General features: G+C 35.3%; 2 protein-coding genes across 2 annotated transcripts; both read right to left on the bottom strand.

Annotated features, from left to right (window-relative positions):
* Positions 1–1,456: 1,456 nt before the first annotated feature.
* Positions 1,457–2,715, bottom strand: LOC129001677 (UPF0449 protein C19orf25 homolog). Its single transcript, XM_054429068.1, has 2 exons — positions 2,509–2,715; positions 1,457–1,726 (listed from the first exon to the last, which is right to left on the bottom strand). Exons 1-2 carry the CDS (start codon positions 2,618–2,620, stop codon positions 1,518–1,520), a joined length of 321 nt encoding a protein of 106 aa, XP_054285043.1. The 5' UTR covers positions 2,621–2,715; the 3' UTR covers positions 1,457–1,517.
* Positions 2,716–7,084: 4,369 nt separating this feature from the next.
* On the bottom strand, positions 7,085–20,063 carry LOC128999847 (esterase B1-like). Its single transcript, XM_054426557.1, has 11 exons — positions 19,986–20,063; positions 15,131–15,278; positions 14,562–14,705; positions 13,801–13,960; positions 12,203–12,388; positions 10,578–10,774; positions 9,876–10,041; positions 8,979–9,145; positions 8,147–8,297; positions 7,890–8,022; positions 7,085–7,380 (listed from the first exon to the last, which is right to left on the bottom strand). Exons 1-11 carry the CDS (start codon positions 20,048–20,050, stop codon positions 7,188–7,190), a joined length of 1,710 nt encoding a protein of 569 aa, XP_054282532.1. The 5' UTR covers positions 20,051–20,063; the 3' UTR covers positions 7,085–7,187.
* Between the last annotated feature and the right edge of the window lie 2,890 nt (positions 20,064–22,953).

The raw sequence follows: 22,953 nt of genomic DNA on the forward strand, positions 1-22,953 counted from the left end.
CTCCCAGCCTTTACATATTGCTTTCCTGCATATGGTAACAGCATCTCTAAGGAGGTTATGGCAAGAGTTCAAAGAATTCAAAATTCTGCTATAAGGTTCATTTTTGGCCTTAACCGCTTTGATCACGTGTCCTCCTTCCGAGATGCTGCAAAGTTCATCCCAATGGATGACATGTGCAGGAGGCTGACCTGCTGCCTGGTCCACAAAGTGCTCACGCTGGGAGAGCCTCGGTACCTCAGCGAGAGGCTTAAGTACAGAGGGGAGATCTGTCTGCGTGGTAATCGTTCCGACCGCAGGCTTCACTTTCCTAAAGTGAGGCTTGAGGTTGAAAGAAAGTCATTTTCTTATTTTGGCCTGCAGGGGGTGCAGGCCAAAAAAGTGCATTTGAGGTGTTGTTACCCTTAGGACAATAATAAAAAAAAATTATATAAATAATTTCTTCATTATTGTGGATTTTTATCTTTTAGGTAGGGTTCCCCCTTAAGCAGTAAACTTTTATTTTAGTTTTATTTCTTATTTCATTAGCTTTGAATAAGATATAAAAATATTATACTTATTTGATATATTTTTAGTTTCAATGTGTTTAGCCCTTACCATAATTGACAAAAACAAAATACTTGATACAAGCTGGTGTAGCTGGGTTGGCAGAATGGTGACCAACCTGACAGAAACTACAATGGCCAGTAGTGCTGGCCGTACGACCTGAGAGGCACGGCGCTCCGTAAACAATGACAAGCTGACTCAGAAACAGCTGAGGCCAGCACTGCTGGCCATTCGAGGGCAAAGGGTTAAGTTTCATTTCAGAATACACCTGTTTTATTTTACACATCTTTTATTTATTATGTAGGCGTAATATGAGAGAAAATGTATCAATAGAGTGTGTACATAAGTAGTGTTATAGGTAGTGAGAGTTTGGAGGACTTCCACATTTATCCGCCATTGTTAACAGAGTGTTGCATTGATGTCAACTGGCTAGAATCGTGATGGAAATATTAAGAACACAACAGTTAGCTGGAACTAGCTTGCGCTCTCAGTTGTGATTGATCTCATTGGAGATTTTAATTGATGGAAAACTCTTGTAGATTCCTCACCAGAGGAAAGTAGCCTACTGGAAATATTAGATTTGTTTTGGGGATGAAACTGGAAGTTGTGGAATGTTTACATATGGAATCATCGTTGAATGCATAATATTGACCAAGTGCTAGTGATACTTTAATACTTTTCAATGAAATGGCGACCATACAAAGTAGGTATTTTAAGCCAAGTATGAATGGAGATGAGTGTAGGATGAGTGGCGCGATAACTTTTGGTACACTCAAGTGGTGGTGGTGGTAAAATTGCACCAAGAGATAGTGGGTTAGGTGTACTTAAAGGCAGTTGTTATATGTGTAGACTCTGGAGTAGTAACGTAATAGAGCCATACAATGCTAGAGGTATCAAATAAGAATAAGCTTGCTAAAACAAGATCAAAATAAATATTTTAATTAACAACATAAAATCAAATAATTCATTTACCATCATGATTCCAAAGCTTTAGCAGCTTTCAACTTGATGGATTCGGCCATTTCTCTGAGCTCGTCACGATTCTTCTGAACTTCCTGTAACTTCTGTTCAGTTTCCTTTAATAGGTTCTTGAGCGTATGATTAGCTTCAATAAATTCCTTGACTGATTCAAATTTTAAATCCAGTTCTGAACATTCCTCAAACATTTTCTTACTAGAACCTTCTGAAAAATAAACATTAAATACTATGAATAACTAACTGTGTTTGGAATCAGTTGGCCTGATTAATTTTAGGCTAGTTATGGTAATATGCTGTATCATGAACTGATTGTCTTCGGAACTAAAATGAAAAGCGTAATAGAAACAGACATCAGGAGAAAGCTCTGAATCTGCTGAAAAAAAACTATAGGCCTACCTAACTCGATCCAGTTCAATCCAATTCAGTCAGTCCCAGAGCCGTCGCCGTAAACAGTTTTTGTGAGTCGCAAAAGCGACACATAACACTACAGCGGATGTGTTATGAGTCGCTTTTATGACACATAACACTCGGAGGGTTAATTTCTCGGTTGCTGAGTTATCGCTACCGTAAATGTAGTGGGCCTAAGCCATACAATTTGCCCCCTCTAATACAAGGCTGCAACGTTGGGTTGAGGCAGCGTCACACCGCCTGGCCTATTGCCGTGGTAATAACTAACGTGTAAACATAAACATTGTGCAGATGCTCCATTATGAATTAGTGCAACAGCTTTTTCGGTAGGCTAGGACGGAACATTCCCTTTTTCTCTATTAGAGGAAGCTATGAGTAAACTTATAGGCCTAGGCCTAGCCTAAGTGAAAGTACTATAAGTAAAATTTTGTAGACCACACAACTCACACCAAAATTTAAAAAATAAGGTTAGCTATCCCCAATTAGTATCTGAGACAATAGCCTATCTCAGTGGGAGTAACAAGTGAGTTACAAATCTGAATAGGTACAATAATTCGATATGAAATTGCACACACTTACCAACGAATACAGGATCATTAGTGGCAGCCCCTTTGATATCCTCTATTATTTGATCGTTTGTTGGAGGCACAGGCAAAGGAGGGAAAGAAAGCTCACTTTTCTTCTTGAACATTTTTAAGTTAGCCGGAACTGCAAACTAATCAAATCCTAGTTTAGAAACAACGGTTTGTAATCATCACTTACATACTAAGATTTTTAATAGACATAAATTTGTCTAAAAAAAATATCAAAAATGATGTTTTTTAAAAGAGGTTATGTTTATGTTATTTTGTTATTGTACTGTTCGCACAATTTGTTTTTCAGGATTAATTTTGCCAACAGTGTCATTTAGAGGCTTCTGATTGACTATAACGAAGGTTTAGTAATTGAAAAATTTTTTTGTTCATAGAATAAAATTATAAATGCCTCAAATTCAATTTTATATTTTTTTATTATGAAATTAAACTGTCATAACCTAACCTAACCAACCAAACGTGCTGACAATGAAAAAATCTAATGAAGGTTTATTAATCGAAAAAATAGTTCTGTTCATAAAATAAAACTAAAAATGCCTGAAATCCTATTTAATAACTTTTTTATTCTAAAATTAAACTATCATAACCTAACCAAACTAACCAGACTTGCTTATAATAAAAAATCAAATGAAGGTTTAACCGAAAAAAATCTGTTCATAAAATAAAACTATAAATGGGTCAAATTCAATTTCATAATGTTTTAATTATAAAATTAAACCGTCATAACCTAACCAAACCAACCAAACTTGTTGATAATGAAAAAAATCCAATACAAAAAAATAGTGCTACGGGTGGGATTCGAACCCGGGTCCTTCGGATCATCAGCCCAGCACTCTATCCACTACACCACCGAGGCCGATGGCATCAACCGTATCGTCGCGGTAATGATGTTCCCTCAGCCAATCAGAAGCCTCAAAATAATACTGTAGGCAACACTAATCCTGAAATAAAAATTCAGCGTACTTCCATGCCGTCGTGTACTTTTTCTAGTTTGTTCTTTCGGCAGACATAGATAGTTGTCGTGTAGCTTTATACGCAAGTTCGTCTATACTTTAGTACTTTATTGAGTATAATCATAGACTAACCAACACAAGGGACTTATGTTTAACTTAACTAAGGGAGTATGTTTTATCTATGGTATAATATTATTATTAATTGTTTCCTACAGTGGTTAATGATAATAATTTTTGTAGGCCTACATGTGAAACAAGCCGACTTATTATTTAAACGTAGATATTTTAGTTTGGTTGTCCATTAGCTGTTTTTGTTACAGTGTTTTATTTTTGTTCAGTTCGCAGTAGTTATAGGGCCGGCACTTTAAACCTAACATGGGCTCTTATGGGGAATAGATTTAAAGCCTTAATAACCTAACTTAAATAACTGCTATTTTTATCCCTGAGCAAATTGTCTTTTAATAACTCTCTGTAGACCATAATCAAACTTTTAATGTTTATGCGCAATGAATCGGCTTACGCAATCTTACTAATCTATATATTAACTAGCTGTAACCCGCGGGCTTTGCCCCGTTTAACTTCTTAATTTTCAAGATTATCTCGTTCGCATGGCTCAATCACGTCCTGGTTAGTTTGGAAATCCTGGAAGTTTGTTCGCTACGCTCACTCACCTTTAGGTTGGAGCTCGTTCGCTCCGCTCACTCACCTTTAGGTTGGAGCTCGTTCGATGCGCTCACTTGCCTTCCGCTAACTCGCCTCCAGGTTGAAGTTCGTTCGCTACGCTCACTCACCTTTTGGTTGCAAATTAGCTGTTGTCATAAATCTAAAAGTAATAATAGTGCTGCACCCTGTTGGTAATCCTTTTAACTTTAATGCTATTGAACATCATAGAACAGAACCAACTTGTTTAATTGAAACAGCTGTTAAGATTCAATAATTCCATTTCTCATAAGGTTAACATGGGAAACTCCAGAGCCACTGGGGCGGAGCCCGAAAGGATTTTTGAAATAAGAATATGCCTATATGTTAATCGGGAATGTAAGCTATCATCATGCCAAATTTCAGCCCAATCCGACCAGTATTTTTCGCGTTCACTTGTCACAAACATACATCCATACATCCATACATCCATACATCCATACATCCAAACTTTCTCATTTATAATATTAAGTAGGAAGTAGGATTTGAAACTGTTTTTCTTTGTGACAGCTAATTTGAGAGATCGGCTGGGCGTAGAAACTCGGTAGAGGTGTCTAAAGAAAGGGCTTGGTCTGTAGATGAGCCATCAAAAGAGAAACGCGGTAAATTCCCTTGGGGCTCTGCCCCAGTGGCCTTTAAATTCCCATCCCATGTTATTCTTATGGGGGAAAACGGGTTTTTGTCACAGCTAATTTCAAAGAACGGCTGGGCGTAGAAACTTGGTAGGGGTCTCTATAATTTCGATTATATCTAACTGTTGTGTAAATCGTTCTAACTGTTGTGTACATCGTGAATATTTCCATAATCCTTGAGTCGACTTTTATAAAGTCATCGGAAATTATGACCGTTATTCGTTTTAAAATAACGCCTGTAATATTTAGCAATTGCTCGAATTCGAGCAACAGGTACACTAGTATTATAAATGTAAAAGTTTGTGTGTTTGTTTGAAGTTCAAACACGCATCAATTACTATTCGGATTAGGCTAAAATTTGGCAAAATGATAGCTCAAATTCCAGATTAACATATACGCATATTTTTATCTCAAAAATCCTTTCGGGCTCCGCCCCAGTGGTTCTGCTGTTCACGTCCATGTCACTGGCCCGGCCATAACGGAATTAATACATAAGAATTATGCTAATATTTAGTACCTATTTAGTACCAACAAACACAAAATTAGTACCCCATGCGGATGCGGTACCGCGCATTACTAATTAATTTAGGATTCCAGGCCAGTGACACGCTGGCCCGGCCATTTTCGAATTTGATCCTAATATGTATACCATCATTTAGTACCTATTTCGTACTATTTTGTACCTCCATTAATATAATTTGTACCTCAAAGAAAACCAAGCTACGGGCCCTTAAACTGTACAGGTCAATGGCCCCTCAGCCCGGCCATATCGTAATTAACCTGTAGCTTGTTGTGCTATCTGGGAACTAACATATTTTGTAGAGAAGGCCATGTGTGTGTAAAATATTTAATGTTTAGTGCTTGTCTTACTGTCGGTATTGGACTGGGACGGTGGCGTCGTCCTGTTCCAGGTACACTAGGAGGTCACGAATTGTGGATAATATTATAGGCATGCACTGTTGATGTGATATATTCCCTGGTGTGGATTAACGACCGCGCTAGTGAGTACTACGACTATCCGCAGTAATATCTTGATAATTAGACAGATTCGTTAATACCAAGGCAAAAATGTGGTTTGGATTCCACTATAAACTGTTGGTCCCTTTGTTGCCATTACTGTAGCTGTATGGGCTATTAATTATAACAGCTGTGTCTAAGGGATATTTCGGCCTTATTCACTGAAAGACTTCAAGATCACGCCACTCATCACCATTCATACTTGGATTAAAATACCTACTTTGTATGGTCGCCATTTCAATGAAGAGTATTATTATAGCATAGCTTACCTAGTAGCTTACCGTAGTAAGAGCGTTTTTAGATCACGCAGGTGAATGTTGTGCAACAAGCAAACACGCTCTTGCGTAACGTGTAACGTACAAGATTTTACCTGACTCGAAAATATACAGGGGGTTACGTAGACTATTTTTCACTATCCATTTCACTCATCTTCTAACAGTAACGTGTTATTTTAAGAACAAAAGCTAGATTAATTATTTAAAGCATTACAATAAAATTCAAGCGCACAACTGATTTCTAGCGTTAAACGTAGTTGGCTCCATATAGAGGTATATTTTTTAAGTTGAGCACTCAGTGTCATTTAAATGGGTTACATTACCTCACAGAGTGAGTTTTTGAAACTTTACTTCACGAGTGAAGTAAAGAAGTTGTGTACATCACGCTTGGGATAGGGAAGTTTAACATGGCGGGTTAGGTAAAAGTATATTTATAGTCATAGATTAACCAGTAGGCCTATGTTTTATGGTTTTAACTATGGCTTGACAGTATGTCTATGTTTATCTTAAACCCTCCTGCTTGTTGTCATGTTTGACATGTTTTAAATGGTTTTAGAATTAATTGATAAACGAAAAGAAAACAAGAGGAAAATGTCTTGTATCTTGTAAAATTTATTGTAAAATACCTCTAGCGTATACGCTTTGGTATGTGTGACGAACTAGGTATGTTTTTGGAATAGAAAATATGAAGTCAGAATATAGATGAATTATGTCAGGTATATCCCTGTATTATATCTTTCTTTAATCCATCCGGTTTACAGAAATGTGTGCATTTGTACATGATTCTGGTCGCTATTTCATTAAAAAGTATTAAAGTATAAGCTGTTAAAGTATTCTGAATTTGACATGTTTAGCGTCACAGAGATCTTTGCTTCTCCCTGACACTACTTGAAAAAACTACAGCAGACCAATATACAATATCATGGATATAATAGTGTGGTAGCAAAAAATTAGGATTTTTGTTTAATGAATTTTTTAAATGAGATTTTATTAATCAAAGACAGATGTTACATATCTTCTTTTGAAACAAGCTAGTCATTAATTAGATAAATGTTAACGTAGACTAAACATAATCCAAATGCTACACATTTACAACAAATCATGAAAATGATTTGAACAATGATTGAAAGTAATGTCGTCCCATAACGCTGCCCGATGTGGCAGGAGGTCTTCAGATATCATTGTTAGGTTGACATCAATCTGGAGATGATTGGTTCCTCCCTTCTTGGCAGGCAGCCAATGGACATTCTGTAGAAGAGGGTCAGGACCTATGGTGGGTGTCCTGCACAAATAAACAACCTTTATGTACCATTCTTGAGTGGTTGTGGCGACCCTAGCATTTTATAATGAATATGTAATAATTGCATTTGGTAACCTTAAAATGTGAGCCATGACTGTGGTCTCATAATTAAGACTCATACTGCTTCACAAGTAAATCATCCCATTCTGATGACAGCGGACTGGTTTCACATGGCACAAGCGGCTATAGTGGTGAGGTGACTCAAGCTGTAGTACATCAGAATAATAAAATTGTCATCAACTGTTCCATAAGGATGAGTAATCTACAAAGGGAGTATGTTTTATCTATGGTAATAGCTACTTTCCTACAGGGGAATTTGCTAGAAAGCAAAGTAACCTGCAACATTTCATATTTATAGTTCAATGTTATTTTATATTAATTTTGTTTGTATTAGAGAGAACAATCTCTATATGTTATCGATTGTTTTGAGGAGCCAATATTTTTGCATAAGTTGACTATTAATTTTAGATATATGTAAGTTCTATATTTACCCATGTTTTGCAAAGTTTGTCCACATTTTTACCATTCTCCGTCTAGTGATATATTCATTGGAGTTTTCTTCCAAAGTTTTTCTGTTATCTTCATTAATAAACAAATAATTCAGCTCTTCTGTATGACTCACTCCTAGGAATAATATTAAATTAACAATTGTATGACTAGTTAATAAATGATTACTGTTTATTGGGTCACTAATGAACACATTTAGCTATGATAAATACCATTTAATTAATTGAATTTTATTACTCACCTGAAATGTCATACTTTCTCTGAATCTGTTCAATAAATTCATTTTTGAAACGTCCACTAAATGTAAAATAATACACGAACACCGATGATCTAGTTTGGTATTCTCTGGCATTGACCACACTCCCATAAGCATAAAGAACGTCAGTGTATATCTGTAAAGTAAATTGAGCTATGAACAGAGAATAGGACAATGATCAGGTTATGGTAGGCTACAAACAGGTGTTTTAATAAACTTTAAACTGCAAAGAACACTATATCAATTTGAAAATGTTCACCTTAACTCTTATATTATCTATTCTAATAGTTATTACTTGTATAGATTTACTAGCTGTACCCGCGGGCTTTGCCCCGTTTAACTTCATATGTGAGCTCGTTCGCATGGCTCAATCACGTCCTGGTTGAAGTTCGTTCGCTACGCTCACTCACCTTTAGGTTGGAGCTCGTTCGCTGCGCTCACACGTCCTGGTTGAAAGGGATCTACAATTTTTTCTAACACTAGCCAATCACCAATTATTTGATGAAATGTTGTATAACGGGTAAATATAAATTAAATACTTCCCTTTAATAATCTAAAACAATTAGGAACAGCTTGTAGAAAAAGATTACTCAAGTTGTCTTGATCGTTGGGCTTCGATCGCCGCTAAAGAACCAGCTATTCTTATATTTAGTAACAAAGAAGCTGTCATCTCATCTTTGAATCCTGGCTTCGTAAAAATCTAATAAATCTATTTGTATTCTCAGATAAAAAGTTCAAGGATGGTTTCAAAAATGTTATCAATAGTTCACTTTTATTCATTTAATAATTCAGTCAATCAAAACTATTCATGACTTACATCAACATATCCTCGAGCATGTACCTCTGAAGGTGAAGCATCTTTAAAATAAAACTGCCTTAGTTTTTCCGCTTTTAGTTCTGATGGGCAGAGTTTTGCTTCTGGAACTTGCAAGGCATATAAGTATTCCAAATCATTGATAATATTCTTGATGGTTTCTTCATTTTCTAAAAAAATATGCAGTGAATGAAAATATGATTCACATTTTTTTTCTTTAAATAAACCAACTAGGTTAATGTGAGTAAATAACAAGTTAATACATGACGCCCAGTTAAACCATAGGTGGCACAGCAAAAACCTTGACCCGGAAACAATTTACTTTTTTATTTTGATGCCCCCAGAGGTTAACGCTATTTTGTTAACACTATATATTTGTTCAAACTTATGTATATATTTTGTTAGTATTTACACCAATTATAACTTGATGAGGGCTACTTTAAATGTTAATAAGTAAATTAATATACCAAAGTACCATTTTTAGCAAATTTCCCATACAGTATTGGGAATAAGCTATTACCGTAGGTCTCATTGTAAGACCTGGACCCGGGACCGATTTACTTTTTCGTTTTGAGGTCCCCAGAGGCCAAAAACACCATCCGTTCAAATTCATATATGTATAGATTTTAATTTAGGTGTTCACTTAATAGGGCTGCTGATATATTAAATATTTAAGTAAATAAGTACAACTGAGCACCCTTTATAAAATATAATATTCAGGGTGCTCAGTTGTACTTATTTACTTAAATATTTAATGTATAGATTTATATATAATATATATATATGTCCGTTAGCACGATAACTCGAACAAAAATTATCCGATTTTGATTAAATTTGGTATAAACGTGTAAACCTACTTTAAGAAATCTAAGTAGTAAATCTGCCTAGTAAACAACTTACGATTGGAGAACCTATCTATTCCTTCGCCATCATTTATTCCCATGAGGACTGGTACAAAAAAGTCTTTTTTCTGTTTCAACAACTTATAAGGAAATTCGGGCAGGAGAGGCGATGGACTTGTCTTATCAATGGTAGGAGTCCAAACATTTAGTCCTGTCTTAGAATCCTGTCAAAAAAAAAATTAACAACAATTACAGACGAGTGATTAGTAGTTTATTACACTATACTAGTCCCGAAAGTGACTTTTGGTTCAAGATAGTGAGTTACAGGTGAGGCAAAGCAGAGTGCAGAAACAACCATCAAGCCCAAAACAGGACTTTAGTGACAAGTACAAATAAATAGTGAACGACTGAGATACTTATTCTCACCAAAATGCAATTAATCAAACAAAGCTTTTAGTTGTGAATAAAAAAATATTATTTCAAAGTCTTAATTTCAACGTTTTCATAGCATGGTTTTACAAACAATTGAGAAAAATAAAATATTGTCCTGAATTAATTGATACAGTACAACAAAGAATATCTCTTTGATTTGGGAAACCTTTATTGAGGTTTGAAATCCCCATCTCATACTAAAGGTGTCCTTTATACTCAACTTTTGTTTTCTTATTGAGGGTTACACATTAATTTTAGAAGATTGCCTGGGTCTGGAACGATGTCTTCTTTCCTTTTTGTTTCAGAATGTTTACAAAACGCTACCGACCTGAGGAGCCTTAACGAGACCCTGTGCTCTGACTATGTCCTCATACGGAGCAGTTCTCAGGCAGGAGAGAACCTTTGACGTGTTCTCGTGAGGACAGTTCAGCAGCTTTGCCAGCTCCTCTGCGTAATGTCTGTTATCTTCTCTTACTCTGTAAGCTAAAGGCGACCCACTGTCTCCTATGATTCTGTGGAACAACCCTGAAAAGAATAAATATGCCTAAATAAATATGGGGGTAAACATGCTGTATGTCTGTAGTATAATATATCATATGAAAACATTGATGTGTGAGTTTTCGCATAACATGTCATTTATCCTTCTACAAGTGCCTATGACTGTATGTGGATTGATGTATCAAACAAAAATACCCCCGCCGCAGCAAACCTGCAGACTTAGCGAATTTCCATTTGCCTGATTGGATCTAAACTAAAATGTCTCCTTAAAAATATCACATTTATTCCCTATTTAAACAGAATTAGTTTAATGAGTACTTAGGTTTGCTGCAACAGGGAGGGTAAAAAAGTTTTTTTGTATGAAAAATGTTAAAATGTACTGTGGTTTAGTAAGAAATTAATGTATTTTCCAAATTTGATCAAAATATGTTCATAAACAAGCAAACTACAACAGTTGACTTATTCTCCATAAGAATAACATGGCAATTTTAAAATTACAATTTTTTTGAATTTTCTCCGTAACAATTAGGCGCATAACAACGCTTCAATATACTAAATTATTTGTTTTTTTAAGCTCTACAAAATGGTTTAAAAAGAAATTGTGAAATTTTGTGTTTTTAGGGTCAAAAATGGGAAAAACCTATTTTCACCCCATAAAACCCCCCATAAACCCCCGTTCCCATAGTCCGATCATGCTGGTTCGCGAACTCATTCAAGTTTATCCCGCCTTACACCTTCAAACCAAATTTTATCAAAATCGGACAAAAATTACTCAAGTTATCGTGCGGATGGACACACATATATATATATATATATATATATATATATATATATATATCTATATATAGATATATAAAAATTTGAACGAATGGTGTTTTTGGCCTCTGGGGACATCAAAATGAAAAAGTAAATCGGTCCCGGGCTTAGGTCTTACCATGAGACCTACGGTAATAGCTACTTCCCTATAGGGAAATTCGCTAAAAGTAGTACTGCCAAACCAACAGATTACAAGGATGAATAACATGGTAAATTAGTGGTGCACCAGGAAATGAAAAATCAATTTACTACTGTACTGCTTTGGTTATCGTTATGGTTAAAGTATTGCCCACAACAAGGTACTTAAATACCGGTACAAGGTACCGTACTAAGGTATTAATTATTACAATTCACCGGTATTAAATACTCAGAGTGCAACTTATGAGTACTCCTGTTTGCAGCAGAGCTTTTTGTTAGGAAAGGACCATAATAAAGGATTTACGTAGTGTAAGTTTGTGAGTTTATTTGTGAGTTGCTCATTTTGCTTCTTGTTGCTTATCTTTACTGCATTTGTGTCTATTAGTTTACTGAAACTTGTTAAGTAAACAAAATTTTAATCTTCATAAGGCAGAGTAAATGTGATAAAAATAATCATGGTTTAAGGAATGACCCCTGGGACTCGCAGGGTCTGGAGCTTACCAGAAGAGATTGGGGAGATGTAGTGTAAATGAGCAGAGATGGCGCCAGCACTCTCCCCAAAGATGGTGACTTGATGTGGATCACCACCAAAGTTGTGTATCTCTGACTGGATCCACAACAATGCAAGTCTCTGGTCCTTCAAACCTGCGTTGCCTGGAGCATCTTGTACATCCATGTTGAGAAACCCTATAAATGTAACCATTAATTGTGTTAACAGACATGGTTTTGAAATTTTAACTGTAAAGATTAAAGTAAAATAGACTTCAGTCTCCTGTTCTTTTTATATGTTACATTCAGCCTTAAGAGAGATTCAAGAGAATCTTTAGTACAGAGTCTAGAGCCTTTGGTGATTAGATACCGGTACGAGAGTTCTATCCATAATCTAAAGTTATACGACGACGTCTGTCGGGCCAGCTAGTTAGGTATAAAAATAGTAGGAGTATAAATACATCTGGTATTTTATAGTGTAAAATTCCAACTAATTAATTGTATTAATATGATTGCATAACAAGTCATTGGTTGTGTTGCTACTCTAGTGGACTTTGCTGAGGGAGGGATGGGTTCAGTTCATGGTACATCCACAAAGCTTTATGGGTTTGGAGGTTGGACCACTTTCCCTTAAAAGCTTTTAAACTAACGTTGACCTTACCAGAGACAGTACAGTAGAATTTATTCAGATATTATACAGGTTGCAGCAAAAAAACTATCTATTTTCTGCAGCGCACTGTTCAGCGACAGCTTGTCTGAGTGTGGTGGGGGTAGGCTTGTTGGAACTACACACTGCCTTTATCTCTGTAGTCATAGAACAGTGGTCGTCTGAGCTACGTGAGTTTGTTATCGAGTCGTATTTAAAAAGTAATGATTCAGTCATTATTGCAACGCAGTGGCAGTTCCGAGCATTCTTTCAATTAGGGTGACATACAGAGGTTCCATCTCAATTATCTGTATAGATAATCAACAAAATTAAAAAGATTAATTAAAATTAATCTGTTGTGATGAAAATTAAGATCGAACCTCAAAATTCATGTAACCGAGCAGTCAGACATGTTCAAAGCAACTGCTTGTTTTTGGGAGGGCCTACAAGGACTGTTTTCCACAGCAGCATGAACTCTATCGGATGTTTCTTGTCTGGCGTCCGATCTGACTTTGGACGGCCTGTCAGTTTCTTTTTGAACGCAGAAGCCATATTGTTCTAGAGTTAGTAACCCAATGCATGATTGTGATATGCGACGGAACTTGTCAATGCCGCTGAAGTTGCAATGACTGAATCATTTCTTTTTAAATACAACTCGATAACAAACGTACGTAGCTCTGCGACCACTGCTCTATGACTGCGGATAGTGGTAGTGAATAGACTTTCCAACGAGCATACCCCCAGACACCCTTAGACTAACTGTTACTGAACAGTGTGCTGCAGAAAGTAGTTTGGTTTTTTTGCCGCACCCTGTATATATTAGAAATTGTTACTGTTTTCAGGTACACAGCCTGAATTCTATTCCTTAAAAAATAAACCTTCTAAACCAACTATATGACTGTTTTTGCAAGATAAATCAGTATGTTTATACACCACACATGAAATATATTGTTCATGTACATACCTAAAGCTCCTAACCTGTAGTTGAGGGTAACCATGACTACCTTTTCAGCAATCAGCAAATCCGGGCCGTAAGCATCATAGTTGCCGGACCATTTATAAAATCCTCCTCCGTGGATCCATAGAATCACTGGCAAAGCAGGTTTACGTTCTTGCGAAGGCAACTACGTTTTACATAGGAGAGTTAATAGTGAAGAGTATGGTTGAAGTATATAAGGGATTAAGAGGCAGAGGGTTTGGTTAAGCAAGCAAGAACCTACAAAAATCCTAATACGATGAACTATGGATCCATAGTACCATGCTCAGGCAAGGTGGTGTAGGCCTACTCACCCCCACGCAGTTCCCCGGTGGCAGTCCCTCTTCCCAGGATCGCTACAAATGCAGAAAATGGGCCAAACTGAGGTGGAGAGGGAAGCTAAGCTGCAGAAAACTAAGACTGGGAATGTGCAAGACTGTCATCATCATAAAGGGTTTTACTCCTCAATTAGGGCTAGGACCACTCCAAGATTGCAACTGTACATGTTCAATTCGGTGTTTATTTCTTATAATAAGTTTAATATGATTGGTATATAGATAACTCAAATTGAAACGCTGAAATTAATTTATAAACTTCTCGTATAACTGGTCTGAGTTTTAAATATGCTTGTTTGCATATAATTAATATAATAATAATATTAATAATTAATAATAATTAATAATAATAATAATTAATAAATTAATATTTATTAACACACACATTAATTATTCCATTAGATTTTCACTGACCTGTGGGGAGTATACATTTAAGTATAAACAGTCTTCATCCATCAAATTTGTCTCACTGTTAGACATCGCTAAGATCTGGGGGCAAATCGGTCCATGAATTGTGCAGTCCCTGACTTGAGTCCATTTTTTAGGTGGGACTGGGTCCTAGAAAATTACTATTGAAAACTAAAAATGTTTGTGAAACCATTTTATTGTAAAAAATGTTGAATATTTGAAAGATTTTGGGACAGCAGATGTATTTTTAATGTAATCCATCCCTTTAATGGCTTTTTTAAACTGTGTTTGATGCATGTAATTCAGTTTCAGTTACTTCCAATACAGTAGTAAATGTGATACACAGCGAGGGTAGTGTAACTTTACTGTGCACTATCAAAGACAAACAACAAAATTGTGAGATAGAGTGACAATCTTGACAATTTTGTGTTGATACATTTTCAGTTTAAACTAGGATACAATTTTGATGACTTCAGTGTTATATAAAACTCCTCCCTTCTAGCATATATTCACACTACCTATAATTGATACATAACCTTAATACATTATCAAAAAGATAAAAATGAAATTTTTACCTTGAATCGTAGGTCTCCCACTGGTGCGCTTGCATACGGAATTCCTTTAAAGGAATAAACTATCTGTTTTGACCATTCAGACAGGAACTGTTGTCCCTCAATGGGACCAAAACTTGTGTTTATTACAGTTGTCTTCTCCTCAGTTGAACTAAAGCAACATTATTTTTAAAATGCATCAAAATTGTGTGATTGTTATTTATTTTCAAATCTAAATTATATAAAAGGCAAAGCCCTCACTGACTCACTGACTGACTGACTCACTAATTCTCCCACTTCCCATTTACCTAGGAGGCTGAAATTCGGTACACCGATTCTTTGGGCATTAAATAGGAAAACTAAGTAGTTTTTACTCTGATCGGGCTTTCGGGCTCCGCCCAGTGGCTCTGGAGTTTCCCATGTTAACCTTATGATTTTTCATATTTAAAAGGAATTAATGAATCTTAACAGCTGTTTCAATTAAACAGGTTGGTTCTGTTCTATGATGTTCAATAGCATAAAAGTTACAAGGATTACCAACAGGGTGCAGCATTTTTTTTTTTTTTTTTTATGACAACAGCTAATTTGCAACCAAAAGGTGAGTGAGCGTAGCGAACAAACTTCAACCTGGAGGCGAGTTAGTGTAGCGAACGAACTTCAACCAGAACGTGATTGAGCCATGCGAATACTTATGAAGTTAAACGGGACAAAGCCCGCGGGTACAGCTAGTATAATATAATTTTGTTTTGTTATTTTATGCTATAGTCAGATTGCAGTTTATTTTTATTGTAAAAAATGTATACATTCGAACTAACATTATTGTTTCTCATAGTAAACTATGTTTTTAATATTCAAATATAGGGTTTTTTGTTTAGGTTTTATGTTTTACTTAAGTTTGGATTACGTTTTGATTTTTGTGAGTCTTACTCTTAGTAGTTGACCTCGTTAACTTGAATAATTTCTCAAATTCCAACAAAATATCTGTGACAGTTGTTTTATTCTATTCATATAAAAGCCTTGAAACTGATCATCAGCTTAGACTGCGTATATGTTTGGTGATCCAATGAGTGTAGTACTGTCAGATATAATTATATATTCATCTACATCATAATTATGTAATGATAACAAGTTATATAATGTAAATTCACATGGGTAAGCTGGTGAGCCAGAAGTGACTACTGCAGTGATAAGATAGTCTCAAACCAGAAAAGTCTCTCTCTTAGACTAAGATATCCTGAGCTGTAATATTTAATGGATTATTTAAGCCAATTACAATTTGAGATCCTCCCTTTATGGCTTAAAATATTGGCCAAATAAACTTAAGGATAGTGAACAAATGTTATTAGAGGAATAGGAAAATTGGGACCTTTTCTAAGTTCACATAACACATAAAAACTTCAAGCAAGGCGCGTGAGAAAAATTAGGAAAATATTTAAATTTCTCCTGACAAAATGTTGTTGCAACTTAGTTCATCACTTTTCCATGATTTTTATTTCAGATCTTCCAATAGACACCCTTTCTGATTCCCGTAACTACTGCTTCGGGCTTTGGCCAGACAGACGAATGACCTCATTCAGCCAGTAATTTGTGCAGAATTGTTTATTTGTATGCTCCTACCCTCCATTGTACCAATTATTGATTTTCAGGATTTATTCATTTTACTTGTTTTCTTATGAAAACTTCACAGTTCTCTGTGGGATTTTCCCTTTGTGATTTTACAACTTTTGCTGGGTTTGTGTACTAATCTTGCAATGTTTTAGGTACTTTCTCTCTTGAGGACAGGAACAGACTCCAGATTTCAGAACGTCAGTAAACCGGTTTTTTACTAGTAGTTGAGATCGGTGGAGGTTCCAAGGGGGGGGGGCTTCATGGGCTAAAGCCCTCCCCCATTGGATCCTAGAAAAATTAATTTAAGCATACATTTTGTCTTAAAACCGTATGAGAGGTTTTTGGACACAGTTCTAGACATTAAAATGGCTTTAGAAACGGCTTAAAAGATACCAAATTTTCCAGGGGGAGGACCTCTTCATACCTCCTTTTTTTGGGAAAAGCATGATAGCCCCCCCCCCCCCAACCCCTTTAAAAAGTCCTAGAACTGCCACTTAGATTAAACATGTCTGCTCTAACCCCTCAAATAAGATAACCTCGCCATTGTTAAATAATGACTTCAAACAAAGAATTGAGCTATGTTTGGCCAAGCTGATACAACATCTCTTCGTGTAACAAAATGTTCTCAATGCGCTTTCCCTGTCTTATATGTGTTTTTTTTTACATTTGAAAATATCAACAAAGATATTTTTGTGTCTTGTACCCAAATACATTTAGGTACTGTATATAAATTTGTAATTGTCTTTAATATTGTGTAAAAGTATCTCTTTAGTTTTTGTTTGGTTGCAAATACCCCCGCTGCAGCAAACCTGCCGACTAAGCGAATTTCCATTTGCCTGTATTTATTTTCAACTAGTTGTTTGCCCGTTCTACGTACGGGAATCTTGTAGTAAGTTAAAACCTTATATTCAGAACAGGAGTTGGTTTGCATATTTAGTGTGCATTTTTCCAGATATGATGGCAAAACTATAATTGTTTAGGAATAGCTTACATATAAACCTTCTCAAATACAATATCTGACAGTTTCAAAGCCAAAACGAATGCTTCGCAATTAAATGTCACCCGATTGTGTTAGTCCATATTTTATATCTAACGATAAAAGGAATTGCTTTACAGTATAGATCTATGAGGCATAGCCCTAAGGTAGGCCTGTAATTGAAAGTTACTTTTCACACTGGTTAAAAGTAGTTATAACACCAACTACCTCAACCTCACTACTGCACACTTTATTCGGGTTGAAATTTTGATTAACAATGGTGCTCTTGTCTTTTCCACGAAAAATAAGAACATTAATGCGTTACCAATAGACATACACACACAAATACAGAAAAAGTGACAAAAAACGCACAAATCTGGGGTTTTGTACGTTTGTAGTTTTATTTCCTAAGTAGGAAAAGTACCGATATCGTTGTCGAAATGTAAGTAAGTATAGAAACCAAAAGTGACACATTGGATAAGAGAGTTTAGCTACATCTGTTAAGTTAAACCTCTGTTACGGTACGATCACAGCGAAATCAGAAAGATCTTCCAAGATCGCAGCAACATCCACGATCACCCACTGCAGTTGTGATTTTTTACTTTGCACTTAACACAACTGTAACACAACTGTCCTTGAAGCGCCGTCAATGAGTGGAAACCTTTGTAAGCTACGGTATTGGTGACGATGATTAAAAAATGTAAGTTTCCTTGCACTAATACAACACTGATTGACGGTATTTTCCCCGGTTATCAAAACTCAAGAACAATCGTTGCACTTGCGATTAATTAAACCGGTTAAGTAAGGCACAACGTTTTTAATCTCACTTGGTTTGGATGTGCTGACAAAACTTGATCGGAAATGGTTGCGGTATTTGTAAACAACTTTGAATGTAAACATATCAGTGACAGCTAGAAGTGACAACTAATCCAAACAGCTGATCGTTATTTCATAAAATGTAATAGGGAGAAAATTTGACAAAAATCGAACAAAATTGGGTTTTTGGTGGTTTGTTATTTTGTTTTCAAAGAAGCGAGGCCATGTTTTTATAGCCAAAGACTCTCTCACCAATTCAGTAAATACAGAAAAATGATTAGAACCTTGATCGGTACTCTAGTTTTCTAGGAGTAGGCCGCGTAAAATGACATTTTGGCGTTACAGACGGAGTCACAAAATGGACAGACAGACATACAGACAGAAATTGAGATAAGACTCGTTTTGGCTTTCTAAGGCTATGAAACGTAAAAATAACCAAAAACTGCATGATTCTAAGCAAATGTACAGACAAAACTGTAATTTTATTTATATAGATTAATCTATTAAATTGACATTTACTAGTGTACCTGTTGCTCAAATTTGAGCAATTGCGAAGTACAGGCGTTATTTTAAAACAAATAACAGTAATAATTTCTGATGACTTTTAAAGAGATGTAACTCTCGATGTACATAAAGGTTCAATATAATCAACAATTCTTGTAAATATGTTATCATTTTTTAAAAGCTGATTTTGTTTTTTAGTGTTTTCTACAAATGTTTACCACTCATAGATGCATTAGTTTGTCCATAAAAACATTATAAATATAATAATAAAAAAAACATTAATTCTATTTCTTCTACTTAGTGCTGTTCTACGACTTCCCTATGGTTCCACATAGTTTGCAGTATATGGAATACAAACCAATACTCTTAAAGGTTAACATTGGAAACTCTGGAGCCACTGGGACAGAGCCCGAAAGGATTTTTGAGGAAGAATTTGTCTATATATGTTAATCAGGAATGTGAGCTATTATCATACCAAATTTCAACCCTGTCGGTTCAGTATTTTTCACGTTTACTTGTCACAAACATCTATACATCCAAACTTTCTTACTCATAATATTAGTAGGATAAAAATCCTGTGTAAAATTATATTTAGTCTCAAGTCATTATATTTAGTACTGTATTTATTGATGATTCATGGATTGGTGTGGTACTGCTGCTGATGATGGTATTTTAGAGAGTATGGTACATTACACTTGTGATGCCTACTAGGTAACTAATATATAATTTACTCAAGTGGCAAGGCTGTGCAAACATAATTTTTATTTTTTTTTAAAGTGATCTTATCTTGTGTGTTAAAAACTACCTATTTCTAAAATTCAAAGTACAATAATTTTTAACATGTACCAAACATAGGTACACATTATAAGTTATTCATTTGTTTTATTGGTTTATACTTCTCTTAATTGAAATTGGAGCGTTTAACAACTAACAACTAATTTTCAAATCGGTAAGTAAGTTACAAATTACACTTACCAAACAATCAGTTTTATCAATGAACCTAAACACAAGACTAGAGGTAAACACTGTACTGGTACCATGTTTGCATGGAGGCAGCAGTGACAGTAATGATAGAACAGTGATTCTCGCATAGCCTTGACAAACAACTCTTCCAAAAAGAACCTAATTTTAACCTCTAAAAATCATTAACTATCATAGGATCATAGCAAATAAGTGGTGTATAACAAATCATACTAAATCAACATTTCAATTAGCCTAAGTAATCATGTTTTAAAAAAAAATCTTTACTTTTTCAACAATAACCATATCCCAAACCATGAGCTGGAAGGCTTGTTGTAGTACTCACCTCAAACTCTAAAGGTTGCTGGTTAGATCCCAGATGGAGACGGTATCTCATCTCGAACCCCATTGCCATATTTTTTTCATTGGACCCTTGATTGTTGATGTCATCTAAAAAGGGACGATATTAGATGGTAACAATGCCATGGTATGGACCGTTCCCCAAAAGTAAACAAAATTCCAATGGCATAAAATAATATACAAAAAAGGCTCAAGGGTCATTATTACAAATTATATGAATAAGTATTATCAAACAATACAACGCTCATAATTGTGCATGATTTCAGTTTGTGATCGTAGTAAGATCACTTCTAAATATACCGTGGTCAATTATGCACATGTCAAATAAAGCTAATCAACTATTTTACAACTGTGTTAGTAATATTTTTACCTTAATACACCAAATCCTTTAATCCTAGGATAAAAAAAAATCATAAACTAACAAGTGCCTGTAATGTAAACAAATGTTTTTCGAAAGTAAATTCCTTCTTTTTAGCCACATCTTACAGCCTGATGAGGAGAATCTTGATTTATTCTGCTACATATTTGATTCCCTTAAAAAAACCTTTAAAAAATGCCACAGGCATAGCTTATTTACTCCCAAAATACCCCCGCCGCAGAAAACTTGCAGACTAAGCGGATTTCAATTCTTCTTGATTGGATATTTACTTATATACCGTACTCGTGCACCTGTTGCTCGAATTCGAGCAATTGCAAAGTATTACAGGCGTTCAAAAATAATAACAGACGCAATTTCCAATTACTTAAAAGAGCCAACTCAAATATGATTTAATCAATCACTCCACTCCAGTTATCGAAACTGAAAACGAACTCACTCTGAATACGAAAGCTCTTGTTTGTATCATTTGTTTACTATGAACAGCTGTAATTAACACAAATAATTCGTCTGTTTAAGTAAACAAAATGTTTTCTTCATAAGAAATACATTAGGATTTTGATGGCCTGTGGGGCAAAGCCCGAGGACTTTTATACAGGAATCGGTGAAAGGGGGCGTCTACACAAAAAATACTTAATTTTGACACATCGTTTGTAAAAATCCGTCCATTATTAAAACGGAGGAGTAGTGTTTTGTAGAAATTGCCTTCACATATTATATATAAGGATTCAAATACCCAAAAAATATTTTGCCCGCATTCATAACATTAGATTCAACGAGTACTTAGGTTTTCTGCTACAGGGGAAGGTAAACCCATGTAGCACAGATGGTTGGGCCAACGTTGGTAAATTGTGGAGCCACACAGTTGGCCAACGGTAGAAATGTCACCTCTTTAAACTGTTTTCCAGCCAACCATTGTCCAACCGTTTTATTTCACACAAAATAATAAAGATTTAGTACGAAAAGCATAATTATTAGTTGAGTAAATTGATTAAATAGTTCAGAAAAACAAATTTTGAAAAAAAACTAGAACAAAATTTTTTTGGCCCAGACGGGTCTCGAACCCGGGTCCTTTGACTTATGAGCCTCTTACTTTACCACTGAGCTATCTGTGATTGCTGATATAGAGAGTTTTCAAGTGGTGAAAGAGTAGCCGACAGTTGCAATGGTCGCAATACTTCAAACATTTTTGATACTACACAGTATAATATGATTCTGTTAATCTGTTAAGGCATCATAAGTAGTTTTTTTTTGTTGGAGTTAGAGAGGATACTGGTATTTGAATGATTAATTAATTACCGTTAGATTGTTAATGCTATTATAATTGCCTGTTATATGATTAATTACTCTTTCCCCTTAAATTGTTGCAAATAAGTTAAAGAATATTAATTTAAAAAATATTTGCATTATTAAAATTATTAAAATTTATTGTTGTAGCGCCGGAACTGTAATATATAAAATATCTGGTTTTACAATACCTTTATCAGTTCCAAAAAACTTTTGGAAACTTTTGGAACTGATAAAGGTATTGTAAAACCAGATATTTTATTATAATTATGTTGTGAAAGCTAGACCCAGAGAATGAAAGTCGTGTAAACTCAACTATGGACCATTGTTGGTCCAACAAAAGTATCTTTTGTTGGTCCAACGGAGTGAAAAACGGTTGGACAACGGTTGGCTTGATGTATGATACCCAGCAATGCATATTAATGTATTTCATTAACAATGAACCAATGTTGGTCCACAGTTGTAAATATTGGTTGGCCCAACTACGAGATATACAGTTGGACAACGGTTGGTTGGTTGTGGAAGCTCCAACCAACCATCGACCAACTGTCCCACAGTTGGCCAACGTTGGCCCAACCATCTGTGCTACATGGGAAAAGTGTTTTTGATCAAATTTTAATATACAGTGAGAGAAATAAATTTGTTTAGAAATTCCATGCTGTTTTCAACCAGTGGTAAACTAAACTAGGGCTTTATCAAAAAGGCTTTCCATTAAATTTGCTGCTCTGTTCTACAAAATTATGAAACACAAGGTCATAGCATAGATAAAACATACTCCCTTACTAGACACAAAAAACGTGCTTCAAAATTTACAATGGGATGAGAAGTCTACTTGTGTTGGTTAGTCTATGGTCATAGTCAAAGTCAGCTAGGTGATCTTAAAACATATGACCACGAGGTATTTGTTTGCATTTGAAATGTCAGAGATAATAAATTAAGATAACTTTTACAACACTGTTT

Source organism: Macrosteles quadrilineatus, unplaced genomic scaffold (genome assembly GCF_028750875.1).
Source record: "Macrosteles quadrilineatus isolate MER2022 unplaced genomic scaffold, UCM_ALF_1.0 Scaffold_8__2_contigs__length_117827958, whole genome shotgun sequence".
NCBI classification, from domain to species: domain Eukaryota; kingdom Metazoa; phylum Arthropoda; class Insecta; order Hemiptera; family Cicadellidae; genus Macrosteles; species Macrosteles quadrilineatus.